This window comes from Dipodomys merriami, unplaced genomic scaffold, assembly GCF_024711535.1.
Source record: "Dipodomys merriami isolate MVZ:Mamm:240054 unplaced genomic scaffold, mDipMer1.0.p SCAF_4, whole genome shotgun sequence".
Lineage (NCBI taxonomy): Eukaryota > Metazoa > Chordata > Mammalia > Rodentia > Heteromyidae > Dipodomys > Dipodomys merriami.
Genome location: NW_027205603.1, coordinates 87836103 through 87851563, shown reverse-complemented (window position 1 = coordinate 87851563; position 15461 = coordinate 87836103). Strand labels below are relative to the sequence as shown.

General features: G+C 34.1%; 1 protein-coding gene across 14 annotated transcripts in view; it reads right to left on the bottom strand.

Moving 5' to 3' along the window:
• Phf20l1 (PHD finger protein 20 like 1) overlaps nucleotides 1-15461 on the bottom strand; it is an 86993-nt gene that overhangs the window by 59349 nt on the left and 12183 nt on the right. For 7 of the 14 annotated variants that reach the window (XM_069991427.1, XM_069991426.1, XM_069991429.1 and 4 more), the window contains exons 3-6: nucleotides 8596-8767; nucleotides 8361-8445; nucleotides 2501-2589; nucleotides 2209-2298 (exon numbers count right to left, since the gene is read on the bottom strand). In XM_069991427.1, the coding sequence (XP_069847528.1) occupies nucleotides 2209-2298; nucleotides 2501-2589; nucleotides 8361-8445; nucleotides 8596-8767 (436 nt within the window). The remainder of the gene's footprint in view (nucleotides 1-2208; nucleotides 2299-2500; nucleotides 2590-8360; nucleotides 8446-8595; nucleotides 8768-15461) is intronic. The other 7 variants (XM_069991434.1, XM_069991435.1, XM_069991439.1 and 4 more) reach the window with 2 other exon arrangements.

Sequence of the window (15461 nt, the reverse complement as noted above, 5' to 3'; positions counted from 1 at the left end):
GTTTCAAAAATAACATTAAGAAAGTATCTCCTTAGAGAAACCAATCTTCACCCTGTAAAATGTCAGCTTCATGGGAATTATATCATCATTCAAAATTATGTAAGATAGGAGTAGATGATAGAGGAGATCCTAACTTTTGACAGTCAACATGTCTACGTTAATATCTTCCTCATTGAGAAAAATGTCTACAAATATAATGCAAGAACAATAGCTTACAATTTATTCAAAGTATTATAAAAAGTTCTTTAAGGTAAGCATATTGTACACGCTTGTAACACCAGATATGTAGGAAGCTGAAGCAGCAGGGTTGAGAATGGAGGCAAATCTAGGCAAAGATTTTGTTTTGCTTTGTTTTGTTTTTGCTAGCATGTAGGATTGAACTCAGAGCCTTCTGCTAACTAGTCAAGCACTCTACAATTTGTCTTGCCCTTAGTCCTTCAAGTTAATCTTTAAATACAAGCAGAAGTTCACCAGTAGCAATCGATTAGTTCACTTAGTAATAACAACATTAAGGCTTTTTATTCAGGCTAAGAATATTAATTAATCTGGAGGTTCACACAAAAATGTGTGTGTGTGCGTGTGCGTGCACAGTGGTACTGAGGCTTGAACTCTAAGATTTGTCTTTTTGCTCTTCTTTTTTGCTCATGGCTGGCATTCTACCATTTGAGCCACTTCTAGCTTTTTCTGGCTAATTGAAAATAAAGAGACTCATCAGGTCTGGCTTCAACCAGATTCGGAGATCTTAGCCTTCTGAGTAAAGAGTAGAAGCATGAGCCATCATTCCTTAGCTTAATATTGTTACTGTTTTATTTTACACAAATCATATACGAGGTCTAGGGAAGAGAATTCCATATGGCATTTATTTGTTTACCCTAGTATGATTTGGTGAATGATTCTTAGCTAATTTATTGATATGTGATTCTTGGCTAATTTTACTTCCTGTCTTTTTAAAATATTTCTCAAACTAGTCAAAGTCCAGAAAAATAATATTCAATATATCACTGTCTTAACTTTACCCAATTTGGCATATATCCTAGGTGAAAATAAGAAAAAAAATTGATTTTAACAACTTGTTGATTTTTAAAAATTAATTAACAGTTCTTATAAGTTTATTATTTAGTTATGAAGAAAAATGAAAAACTGAAATATACTGCTTCCCAAATATTCTTTCCAAAGTTTTACATCTTGGCATTGACTTTAATGTTAACATATGTCATGGTATAACTAAAATACTTATAATAAACATTTAAAATATCAAATCAGTTTCTCTAGCCTGTAATTTTAGCCATTTTTGATGTCTGAGTAATCAGAACACAAAAATCATAGTTTCAAAGCAAACTTAAAAAACTTAGTAAGACTTTTCTTTAAACAGGTATGCAACTATGTTCCCAACATTTTAACCAATCTTTCTATGCAGTAACCAAGAAAACAAAACATTTAGCGCTTAAAATATATTTATACATGCAGCAAGACACAAAGTAATTTCCTGAGCAAAAGCATTTTTCTTTTAAATCACATCTAAATATTAATTAACATGTAGTTGCTTGGCTGATTTCATAATTAAACATTTAAAAACCAGGTAATTGAAAACAATCACACCTCTCAGAAGAGTTGTTTAGAAAAGAATTATTTAAAATGAGATACTACCTATTTAATAGAAGACTATAATATAATCACACCTAAATGAAACTGACCAGTGATTCTAACACAGTTTTGCTGCACACTAGCAAACAAGTATGTAACAGTTTTCCACATCACACAATTTCATAGATGACTTTCAAGTTCTTAAAATTAATTGTAGGTCCAGGTGCTGAAAATCCCAAATAACAGCAGAACATAAAAGAAAATACTTTAAGTTTCTAATGGCACCTTTCTTTTCTGTATGTCAGGAAACACAATCACAAGTGGAATCATAATTTCAACTTCATCCCAGACTCTCCTTCAAAATGCTTACCATTCATTCTTGCTTTATGCAGTGCCAAGTATGTAATACACTGCTTCTGTCATGTGACTCAGAGAGCCCTACTTGAAACAGCCTACAGAGTGTCAGGTAAGCGCCTTTTAAAGAGGATGAATGTGATTTGTAGAAAGAAAGCAGAAGATAAGAAACTCAATATAAAATTTCATATTAAAAATGAATTCTCTAAATAATACTCTATACCAGAGAAAATAAAACAAAAATTTTGTGGAAAAGCAAAAGGCACTTACCTCACTTCCCATAGACTGGTTACACGATCCAGCTGGGTCGATAGGACAACACCAGCTTAGTGGATGCTGGGATTTCACCTGGAACAGAAACTAGTGACCTATAACTTTAGCAGGTCTAAAACCAAAGAAGCAAAAATCAAGTGTATAATTTATTTTACATTCTAAGCTTTTCTTGCTGCTATTTGGGGCTATCAGCACATAACCCTACAATTAGTTCACTTTAAAAATATATGCATAGATGTTGATCAGTTACCATTCCCTTTGAGTAGCCAGGAATACTGAACATTCTTACCTGTCCCTTAGCATCCTCAGGCATGGCTTTAATGTGCATTCTTTTTAAACAACGGATTACTCCATCATAAAACTGCACTGTGAATGTTCCTGAAAAAGGAGCAGTCAGAATCATCAGAAAATATCTTGTAGATTTTTACAGCAGCACCTGGAAACTAACAAGTAGTGACATGATATGAATAAATGCTCTATGACTACATGGCTGCATGAAGACTCTACTACATTTATGTGTACATTTTCTCTCTTTCCAAAAACAACTCAACTAATACTGCCCTTTAAAAAGGTAAGATAAGTTAATTGCATGTAACATGTTTACTAAGTATTTTAAATCTTTTCATAGTAGTTTACTGTTTAATATATCTGTCAAAATATTTACAAAAAGTTATTTTATATAAATGACCATTGGCTCCTTTGAAAATATCTTTTATAATAACAGGAAGAGCTGCAAAATGGAATATGTAGGAAAAGACTTTTCTTTTGGGAATCAAATTAAGTTTACAGATACAGGTAGATGACAGTCAGATGACAGATAATAAACAAATAAGGTTGATTCCTAGTTTTAAAGTAGAAAGCCATTTACTAATTAAGAGATTAACATCTTCCATGCAAAACAAAAGGAATTTAAGAAAAGCTAAAAACTGCACTTGATGGCATTCAACTAGGCAACAACACAACATAATGGCACTGCCAGATTTGTGTAGCCAGCCATGATTTTCTTACTAATTCATCCTAGTTTCAAGCTTCAAGACTTTTAGAGGCATACTCACTTTCTGTTATAGATCCTATGCTAGCAATATAAAATTATTAGAAACAGTTATGTAGACTTTAGCCTTAGGAAATTCAAATGTTTTTCTACAATATTCAAAATATAAACAGAGTACTAATTCAGGAAGTACCTACTTCCTGGTTTTATCTTTACAAAAGTATAAACAAAAAATGTGATCATTGTTACTTAGTTGTAAATGACAAAAAAAATATTGCATATATGTGCCTAGATTTTTTTCACTATAATTTGAATTAAAATATATTTCATAAATTTTATAGCTTTCAATGGATACTGCTAAATATCACAAAGATCTTCACCTAAAAAGTAACAAATGAGCATGAATATTAATGATTTAAGGACAAATGGATAACTTTTGAGAATGTCAAGTTGTACATATACTTTGCACTATCATCTTTCCTGTAACTGTCAATCCTGCTCCTTCCTCCAGACAGCACTCCAGAGGAATCCAGAATGCTAACAATGTCACTGTGCTTGTCCAGGCCTTCATTCCCCTACCTTTGCTCATGCTGTCTCCTCCACTGTGATGACTCCGCATTCTTCCCTGGGACTGTCTAACTCCACTCACTCCTCAAGGATCACCAGCTGATGAAGACCCAGTCAGCTCCTTATACACTGCTCAGATCCTTTACTTATTTCTGCAAGCTATCTGACAATTTCTAACTGCTCATTTTGTTTTTACTTAGACAACAAATTGAAGGTTTCCTGTGTCTTTTTTGTTTTTAGAAGAGACAGACTCATTTAAAAATCACAAAATTAATACTTCTAGTAGAGATGCTTACAAAATAAACACTAGCTGCCAATATTTCACTAAGGGCTCAAAGGAGCTAATCCTAAAATCACAGTAATCATAGTATTAGTATCATCAATTCTCCAACAACTTAAACTTCGTTTTCTATAGATGTCTGTGGTTAAACAAGACAGGATAAAAGAATGAGTGTTTTTCGTTTCTGAGTGTGATATGTGTGAGAGTACATATAACTGTACACACATATATCCCTAGGGAACTTGAAGCTTAGAAAGTCCCAAAGCTCTTTATACTTAAAGGATCTATTCTCAACTGGTGAACACTGTTTGATTCTGCTTTGTTTTGAATGGATCCTTCTATCTACCAGAAAAAAAAAATCATATATCTCCCTTTTAGAGACTTTTTCTCACTGCCTACTATGCACCACACTCTGAACTAGACACTTAGGGGTTCTGAACATTGCATGTAAGTGCCAGAACACAACTCTATAGAAGTATACGTTTTCCATTGGAAAAGGAGAAATAACCTGCATGTGTATGTAGTGAGTAATAAAGCTATAGACATATATAGCTTTTAATTAATCACAATAATAATGGAGTTAAAATTTCTGCAGTTGTTGTATCATCATTATGAGGAAAACCACTGTGATTTATTTTTTCACATTTAGTGTGTGTGCGCATGCCAGTCCTGGAGCTTGAACTCAGGCCCTACGTAGGTGCTGTACCAATGTTTCGTTGCTCAAGGATAGCCCTCTACCACTTAAGCCACAGCTCTACTTCTGGGATTTTTCTGGTTAACCAAAGAGATAAGATTCTAATACCCTTCTCTGCCTTGGCTGAATTCCAACTGTGATCCTTGGATGTCAGCATCAGTAGCTCACTGATGGCCCACTTAATGTTTGCCTTAAAACCCTTGCTTCCCACTGACCTCTTTGTCTATAGCCTATCCCCTATAAAGCAAATCTTCATTCCTAACAATTCATAGTTCCTTGAAATAGCAAGGCTCTCTCATTTCTTTTCTAGGCAGCTTTCTTCTGCAGAAATTTTCTCTTCTTTTGTTAAGTTATATCTCTTTTAGGCTAGGTTTAAAGAAAGTATATCTTGTTAGACCAAGTGTCACTCTTTTTTAAAAAAGTATTTTCTTGTTATTATAGGAGTTACAGATAAGTCAAGTGCATTTTTTAAAAATGTATTTTTATAAAATGCATTTATTTTTAGACAATGTTATCCGTTCCCTTGCACTCCCAAGTGCCATTCTTGTCAGGAAGCTGTCATTCAATATTTGCTTCTTTAGAAAAATAGTAAGTAGTCAAGATTAAGAAATTATAATAGAAAACATATAACTAACTTGAAATACACATTTAAATACTTCAAAATGAGAAGTTTTAAACATAAAATATTTAAGTATATTTTCAAAAAAATAAATTTTCATTCCTTTCCAAATTCCTTTTTTTACATATAGATTTTATTTATTTATTTTTAATCAAGCTGTTTATGAGTGCAATGTATCTTGATTAATTCATCCATTTAACACTCTCACTCATCCCTCCCCCTACCCACTCCTCTCCTCATTCTTCTTAATTTTGTAGGGTATACACTGGATTCTTCTCTGTATGTTCCCTCTTGTCCTCATCATTTATCTGTTTTCCTTTGACCCTACTCCATCCCTTATGAGAACTTGCTTCCTGGTGTTTTATTTTGTTGAATTTTGATTTCCCAAAACTTACACTATTTGAGTTCTCCCTTGAATACAGTCAATACATTTGTATTCACTTGCATACCACCTAATGTATTTACTTGTTGAGTTTGTAAGCTAAATCTACCTTCTACATGCAAGGAAAAAATGGATCCTTTTCTCCCCGGGCCTGACCTAGTTCACTTAACATTTTCCCAAGTCTTTCTATTTCTTTACAAATGGTACAATATTGTGCTTTCTAATGGAAGAGTAAAATTCTACTCTGTATATACACTACATTTTCTTGATCTACTCATCCACTGAGGGATATCTAGGCTGAATTCACATCTCAGCTATGGTGAATAGTGCTGCAATTAACATGATTGTGCTGGTGGCCTCAGAAGTGGAATTGCTGGATCAAAGGATAGTTTTATGTTTAATTTTTTGAGGAACCTCCACAACAGCGTACTAGAGGGCCACATCCTTGCCAGCATTATACTGTTAGTTTCCATGCAACAGCCATTCTAACTGGGGTGAAGTGGAATCTCAATGTTGTTTTGATTTGCATTTCCTTTATGGCCAAACATATTGAGTGTTTCTTCATGTGTCTATTGGCCATTTTTACTTCTTGTGAGAACTCTCTTTAGCTCATTAGCCCATTTATTAATTGGGTTGTTGGTTTTTGAGGGTTTCTTAAGTCCTCTGTATATTATGGATATTAGGCCACTTCCGATGTGTAGCTGGCCAAAGTCTCCCATTCTGTAGGTGGTCTTTTTAGCTTGATGGTATGTCTTTTGCCACAGCGAAACTTTTTAGTTTGATGCAGTCCCATTTATAAAGTCTTTCTTTGATTTGCTGTCCTTGTGGATCTTTACTCAGAAAGTTTCTACCTGGGCCCAGGAGCCCTTGTGTTTCCCTTACTCTTTCCTGTAATAGTTTTGTGCTTTTAGGTCTTACATTGATGTTTTTAATCTATTTGGTATTGATACTGGTGCAAAGACATATATAATGGTATTCTTTCAGTTTTCTGCCTGTGGAAATCCAGTTTTGCCAGCACATTTTTTGAAGTGGCTGTCTTTCTTCCAGCCTATGTTTTGGGTTCCTTATTGAATATTAAATGGCTGTATCTCAGTGGATTTATTTCTGAGTCTTCTCTTCTGTTCCCTTGATCTTCAGGCCTATTTTTGTGCTAGTACCAAGCTGTTTTCATTATGTCTGTCATACAGTTTGAAGTTTGCTATTGTTATTCTTCCAGCACTATTCTGCCTACTAAGAATTGCTTTTGTTATTTGGGGTCTTTTGTTATTCCATATGAATTTTTGGATTCCTTTCTCTATCTCATTGGAGAATAATGTTGGGATTTTGAGGTTTATTGCATTGAATTTGTAGATTGCTTTGGGGTCTTTGAATTTTCTTAAGTCTTCTTCAATTTCCTTCTTTAAATTTTTAAAGTTTTCATTATAGACATGCTACATATCTTTGGTTAATTCCTAAGTCATTTTGTGTTTTGTTGTTTGTCTTTTGTATATTTTTTTCTTTTTTGTGTCTTGTATTTTTGAGATTATTGAAAATGGAGTTGTTTTCCTAATTTCAGTCTCAATCTCCTCATTGTTGGCATACAGAAAAGCTTCTGACTCTTTTGTGGATTGATTTTATACCCTGTTATTTTACCAACGTTTTGAATCACCTCTAGTAGCTTGGAGGAGTCTATAGAGTCCGTTAGGTACAAGATCTTCTAAAAAAACAGGAATAGTTTTACTACTTCGTGACATTCCAAATTATTTACTTGATAAATTCTTTCTTTATTTTTTTTTGTGTGTGTGTGTGCTGGTCCTAGAGCTTGAACTCAGGGTACTGCCCCTGAAATTTTGTTCTAAAAGTTAGCACTCTATCATTTGAGCCACAGCTCAAATTCTGGCTTTTTGCTGGCTAACTGGAGATAAAAAGTCTCATAGACTTTCCTACCTGATGAGCTACCTCAAACCATGATCCTCAGATCTCAGCTTCCCCAGTACCTAGGACTACAGACATGAGCCACCAGCACCTGACTAAATTCTACTTCATAAGCTCATTTATCTGTTCACAAGGTTTCCTAGCCTTATACCATCCTAATACATTTGACTTTTGCATTATTTTCAACATTTCTGAACACGTAAATAATTCAATTATTTGTAGATAGTACTTAAGGGAAGACAAAAGAAGTACAATAAAGACAATCAGTCAACTGGTTAAGTTTCATGTTCTTTTCTTAAAAAAAATACTGTATATATTTAACTCACAAGTAAAACTGAATAGAATTTCCCCTTTATCTTTAATTTTTAACCTTTCCTCATACTTCATTGAGATGAGCATCTCAATATAACTTAGTCATGAACTGGAAATACCAAAGTAGATATAAAATTCATATAAGCCCGGAAAATTTAAGATAAAAACTTAACCAATTACCTCTACTAACTTAACCCGTTTATTCAAGCAGCAATTCACATGCCATCTTATTCTATGAAATATAAGAATGTTTCCAACATCTATTATTAACAGAAAGTTTATTCAGTAAAAAAGCTGTATGCAATGATCCCATAACTAATTATAATTTAAAATATAATGAAATTTTTCTCTTAATCCCATTTTACATTTCAGATCATTTCAAATACATACCTTCTTTGTTAATTGCTTCAATCTTGGCAGGATAATAGCGACAGTCTGTCCAACGAGCCAGGACTTCTTCTCCAGCTTTAAAATCCTATTTTAAACAACTTTTAAGATCAATTCCATGTATAATACATATGCATTTCCTTAACATAAACAAGCTTTGTAAAATTTAACACAATCCTTTTAAAACATATCATTACAATTTAACAAAAGTTGCAAATGAAAAAATCTTGCTACTTACAAAGAAATCTTCCTCATCTTTTAGTCCTTCTTTTCTTAGTGCAGGTCTCTCAAGGGGTCGCAACCTATTGCTATCCCAGTAAATCCATTCATCATAGCGATGACTCCAACGCTCAAAATGGACTAACATCTTGCCCTCCTCATAGTCAATTTTTTCAATTCGTGATGGATACCTCAAAAATAAAAAAGCCTCATATCAAGAGGAAATACTTGTATTTGTTTATCTAAAGTATGAAATAGATTTAACTATTGCTTATCATTAAAGCTATCAACAAAAATAGTACGTCCATATTTTTGAACTATTAAACCCATAAAGTTTGCCTTATTATTGTCTTTTGTTAATGAATTGTATCAAGATCTGAGGGAAAAAACTATTTGATATACTTCAAGTGGGGCAAAAATTACTGTTTTAAGTACTCCTGACATGAATCAAGGGCTTTAAACATATTTCTATTTTAATGTCCCAAGATTTTCAATTCTGGAAATTGATAAGCAAAGTATGATTTGTATGGCAGAGAAAATAGAAACCACCTGAAATATGTCTGGAAAAACTGAAGAGTGCACAAACAATAAAATGTATACTGAGTAGATTATTAGTCTTCAAATGTGATGTTTACAAAAATATACAAGCAGCACAATATAAAGATTACATAGAATAATATATAAATTATGTTTAAAATAAAACACAAGAATATGCCAACATGTACATCTATCTCTATGTGGCCTAAGAACACCTTTTTCTCTGTTCTAATGTTCTATAATGAACATAAATGATATTAAGAAAAAGCTCAGTAAAGCCTTCAATCTTAAAGTATAAAACAGGTCACTGCTTTGCCTTCATGTGTGATGATTCTTCTATGATTACTTCCAAACTAGAAAATTAGTTCACGAGAGTTTTTAGAAAGAAAATTGCCTCATCATTTATATGCTAATATACTATAATATACTAATATCTAATTTTAGTATACAAATAATACTATAGGGGACATGTTTTTTAAATTTTATTATAAGAATGACATCAGAGGGGTTAGTTATATAAGTAGGGTAATGAGTGCATTTCTTGTTGAACATTGTTACCCCACTCCCTTGTTTTCTCCTACCTTCCTTCCCCTCTGCGGGTCCCCTCCCCTACTAAGTTGTAAAGTTCATTGCCAACATACTGTACTGTGAATATCACTGTTGTAATTCACCCTTTGTCCTTTGTCTCACCATTTTATTATTCCCCTTCCCTTGTATAAACATATATACAAGACACGAGGTACCAAAATACAAAACAGTGACAACATGGAATAAACCAAAGGAAAAAAAGAAATAATGTCACACTGTACATTAAAAAACAAAAACACAGAAAAAAACAAACAAAAGAAAACCTTGTTTCCGTATCTTGGAGTTCATTTCGATTAGCATCAATTTATATGATTCTATGTACATAACTATTGAGCTATTGTGATCCTCTGATAGGGCTATACTAGACATATACTAATTATTACGAATGAGGGAAACCATGGAGACTGTCTCTTTGTAGCTGGCTACTTCACTTAATATGACTTTTTTCTAAGTCCTTTCATTTCCTTATGGGGCAATGTCATTCTTTCTGATGGAGGCATCGGCTTCCATTGTGTATATATACCACATTTTCTTGATCTGTTCACTTACTGAGGGGCATCTGGGTTGGTTCCATATCTTAGCTATGGTAAATGCTGCAATGAACATAGTTGTGCTTGTAGCTTTAGTGTGGCCTTGTTTGTGGTCATTTGGGTAAAGACCCAGACATGGAATTGACGAATCATAGAAGAGCTCTATGTGGAAAGCTCTGCTTTCCAGAGTAGTTGAACTATTTGACATTCCTACCAATAGTGTAGTAGTGTTCCCTTTCCGCCACATCTCCACCAGCATGTGTTACTATTTGTTTTCTTGATAATGGCCATTCTAACTGGGGTGAGGTACAATCTCAATGTAGTTTTGATTTGCATTTCTTTTATGGCCAGAGTTGTTGAACATTTCTTCATGTGCCTATCAGCTATTCTTATTTTCTTTCCAGAGAAGTCTCTTTTTAATTTTTTAGTCCACTTATTAATGGAGTGGTTGTTTGAGGATTTGTTTTGGGGGGTTTCATTTTTTGAGCTCTAGGTACAATTTTGATTTAGGCCCTTGTCTGTTATATGGCTAGTGAACATCTCCCAATCTGTGGACTTTCTACTTCTCTTGCTAGTATGTCCTTTGCCATGTAGAAGCTCTGCAGTTTAGTGCAGTGCCATTTATCCAGCCTTTGATTTGCTGTGTTTCTAAATCTTTATTTAGGAAGGTTTGACCTGTGCCAAGGAGCCCTAGTGTATTCCCTATCCTTTCCTACAATATTTTCAGGGTATCTGCTCTTACCTCAAGGTCTTTGATCCATTTGGAGTTGATTCTAGTGCAGGGTGATATATAAGGATCTAACTTCAATTTTCTACACATGTATAGCCAATTCTGACAGCACCATTTGTTGAAGAGACTGTCTTTCTTCCATCTGATAATTTTGGCTCCCTTATCAAAGATTAGGTGGTCATAGATCTGTAAAATCACTTCTGGGTCTTCAATCCTTTTCCATTGCTCCTCAGGCCTGTTCATGTACTAGTACCAAGCTGTTTTAATAACTACAGCTTTATAATAGAGTTTGGTATTTGGCATTGATATTCCTCCAGAACTGTTTTTCCCACTAAGGATTGTTTTTGCTATTCAGGGTCTTTTAGTATTCATTATGAATTTTTGGATTGCTTCTTCTATTTCATTAAAGAATGTTGTTGAGATATTGATGAGTTTTGCATTGAATATAGCTTTGGGCAGTATTGCCATTTAGGTGACAAGTTTTAAAACAAATTTGATTAAATAAATAACACCAAGAACCCAATAGCAAAACTTTTCTATATTTGGATAAATTTGCAATTTTTGCTTTCCTTATGTTATCGTTTAAATACACAAAACATTGAAATTTTTGTTTTATGGAACAACTGTGTCATAAAAGGTCTTTTATTCATCTCAATAACCTGAATTTGTCTCTAATATAACTTTTTATTTAGCTCTCTTGACATTTCATCTTATTTTTATCTCATGATACTGAATATACCATGCTTGGTCAAGCCATGTGTGCTTTTCTATATTATATTGTTTATTCTCAGCTCTAGACTGCCCTTCCCTTTATCTACTCATGGTTTAGGACTTAACATGTAGCCACTTGTATGGAAACCTCCTTAAATTCCCTTCCATTCTTACAACAGGTACCAAAACTGACTGCTGTGGACAGTTTTTATTCTTGGAGATGGAGATATTACAAAGTGTAACACAAGAAAAAAAAAGGTAACATGATCAAATATGCTAGGAAAACACTGAATTTAAGAAAATTAAACTGTTATCCAGGTGCCAGTGGCTCATGCCTATAATCCTAGCTACTCAGGAGGCTGAGATCAGAGGATTGTGGTTCAAAGCCAGGCTGGGCAGGAAAGTTCGTGAGATGCTTATCTCCAATAAACTACCAGAAAACCAGAAATGGTGCTGTGGCTCAAGTGGTAGAGCATTCGCCTAGAGCTGAAATGCTCAGGGACAGTGCCCAGGCCCAGAGTTGAAGCCCTATGACCAAAAAAAAAAATCCACAGATGAAAATACATTCCAGAAAATATAGGGAATTATGTCACTCATCTTTTCAGGAAATGTTCATTAAACATTTGTGGAGAAAGAACACAGGTAAGGAGCATGATGCAAAAATACTACTGCAGCTGGGTGTAAACTGAGCCATGCTCATCTTCCTAGTCCCCAGCACAGAGACAAGACACACAATGGCCACTCAGAGTGCTTAGAAGGGATAAGATGTAACATTAAAGCAAGATAATCTGCATGTTTTCCCCAAGACCTTAACTTAGGTCTGAACCTTTTTAGGAAAATTGATGCAAGGCTACATTCCAGTATAGAAAAGCATAAACAAGGAAATCTATGGTATTCACACACTCTTGAGGTAGACATGCCTGTACAAGTCACAAAGAATCAAAAAACATCTTTTTCAAGGTTGCTCTCATTTTGCTTTTGCTGCTCTAATTTCTTAAACATGAAAATTGTCAACAGCATTAAGAGAAGCCTAGGATAAGACTGTCGACTGTCTGTCCTTTATTACAGCATTCATTAGCTACTATGAAGAGATTTTGTGTCACTTATAAAAATCGATATATTCTTCTTTTTTTTTTTTTTTTGTCGGTCGTGGGGCTTGAACTCTGGGCCTGGGCGCTGTCCCTCAGCTCTTCAGCTCAAGGCGAGTGCTCTACCACTTGAGCTACAGCGCCACTTCCGGTTTTCTGGTGGTTTATTGGAGATAGGAGTCTCACGGTCTCTCCTGTCCGGGCTGGCTTTGAACCGCGATCCTCAGATCTCAGCCTCCTGAGTAGCTAGGATTACAGGCGTGAGCCACCAGCGCCCGGCTCCATATATTCTTCTTATAACATAAGCACTTCTATTTTCTTATGCTGTTCACTGTCTAAATTGTCAGAAAAACCTACATTTTTTCAAATTCAAAATTTATGCTAATATATAGTAAGACTTTTCTCAAGTAAGAATAAGCTGGTTCAAGTAATAAAATTAAATACATTTTCTTTCCCTTTTTCTCTTTATTTGAAAAACTTGGATTTGAACCTCAACATTAGAACCATTATACCACTTCAGCAAAACTACTAGCCCTTAATACTTCAGTTACTTTTCATAAAGTCTCATAGTTTTTTAACTGGGGTTTACATCAAACTTCAATCCTACCTTTGCCTTCATTGTTGCTAGGTTTATAGCTGTGAATCATCACAACTGCATTGTTTTACTAGACAGGGTCTCATGATATTTACATGTAGGCTGGTCTCAAATCACAATCCTACTCCCTCCTCTCAAGTAGCTGGGATTATAGGCATGAGCCACTAGGCCCAATTCACAGCTCTATTTTAGTTAAGAATGGCAATGTAAATGAATTTAAGTAATGTTAACCTCAATTGAATCTTTGAGTAACTTATGGTTTTTCTGATATCTCAAATTTTGTTGGCTGAAGTCTTGAAGCAACTGTCAGGTTAAAAATTACATTGTAGGAAACCTCTTTCAGGATAAAAATAACAGAATAAATAACTAAGGAGAATGATAAATTTATGATTAAGGCCAAGAATTAAATAAGTAATTGAGATCATCAAGATTATAACCTATTTAGCTTTCCACAAAGTTTCCTACTCAAATTTTGATTTTCTGGGACTTTATATATTCCAAGAAGGATTTGAATTCTCCATCTTCATGCCTGAGTTTCTGAATACTGGTGTTTACAGGCATGCCCATTTGAATTTTGAATTTTAAACATGTAAGAAATGATATGATTATCAAGAATTTCTGAATTTCTATTCATTTATTCAACAATACTTGAACACTTAGTAAGACAGACACTTGCTATGAGCTGCTGACAAAAAAAATCGTAACTCCAATCATTACTAGACTTAAGAGTCAGTTAAGGAGAAGGAAAGAATATTTATTGTCATATGTATATCAGTCATTGTATTATTTACTTACTACAGGTTGACTGCTCTTTATATACAGTCTCACTTGATTTTTTTGGCTACTCTTCACAGTATAGATAACATAGTCTCCATCTAAAGATGAAGACCAGTCAAAAAATATTAATGGTACAGACATTATTCAAAGCAAAGACTAACTTGCACAAAAACCTAGTAGGCCCCATGCCAATAGGACAAAAAAGATAAGGCCTGTTATCTGAGGGATGACATTATATACAATGAAACTGGCCACATAGCATGCTTCAATAGTTCAGACTTTCAGGAAGTTTACTGAAAGTTCTTGGGAAACTTTACCCATGATAGACTTGGGACACTAGAAGAGTGTAGATTTAAATGGTACACAAGGGTAATGTATACACAGAACATAATTAATTTGTTGATGAACATTTCCTTAAAACAGTCATAGGACTTTAGGTTAGAGAGTAGCCAATGTGAAATTCAGAGACAAGAAGAATGTGGTATCTGTTCTCAAGAACTCATGGTAAAAGATGGACTTAAAAGATGGACTTGTTAGCTTGGTTCCAACTTTTAGGGTTTAAAAATAAAACACTACTAGATGAACCTTTGTTCTATAGACACCAAAGGGTCTAAATTTGCACTTAATTTAGTGATCAATGTATACCTTAGGGGGGAAAATCATAACATCAAGATCTTTGCAACACATGAAAAATGAAGAAAATTAGAATTTAACATATAGTTCTACACAGTGAAATCATTTCCCTGTTATAGCAGATGTTCCACAGTAATAATGCTTTGATACATACACACAGTGAGAGAAAAATATTATTGAATAAATGGATTCAAAAATGCTTCCCTTTCTTGGAATACAATATTATCATTTTGATTCACTATTTATGTTTTACTCAAATTGACATAAGATTTTCTTACTGAATTTGGAAGATATGGTGTTCATGTTTTTGTTTTTGTCATTTTGTTGAAGGCTAAATCCTAGGAAACTGTTAAAGAATAGTGATTATGCTCAGTCCAAGACATTTATGACTGAATTGGGAAAATATTTAAATAAGCGAACAAAGTTTCAGAGTGTAAAGTCTCAGGTAAGATGCCAAAACCATGATTTGGGACAAGTATAAAAGAAAACAACCAAAGCTGTCACCTCAAAAGTGTTCAATAGAAAGAAATGGAGAGAAGGCAACTTCACAAACTGATTCTTCAACATTAAAAGTCTACATAGAGCTCTCATACCTATTATCACCTGCCACTTCAAATTACTATAGAATCTCCATTATCTGCCTTTCCTCTCTAAAATTCAGACACTGTTCCAAGAAAGGCTGATGAGTGACACTGA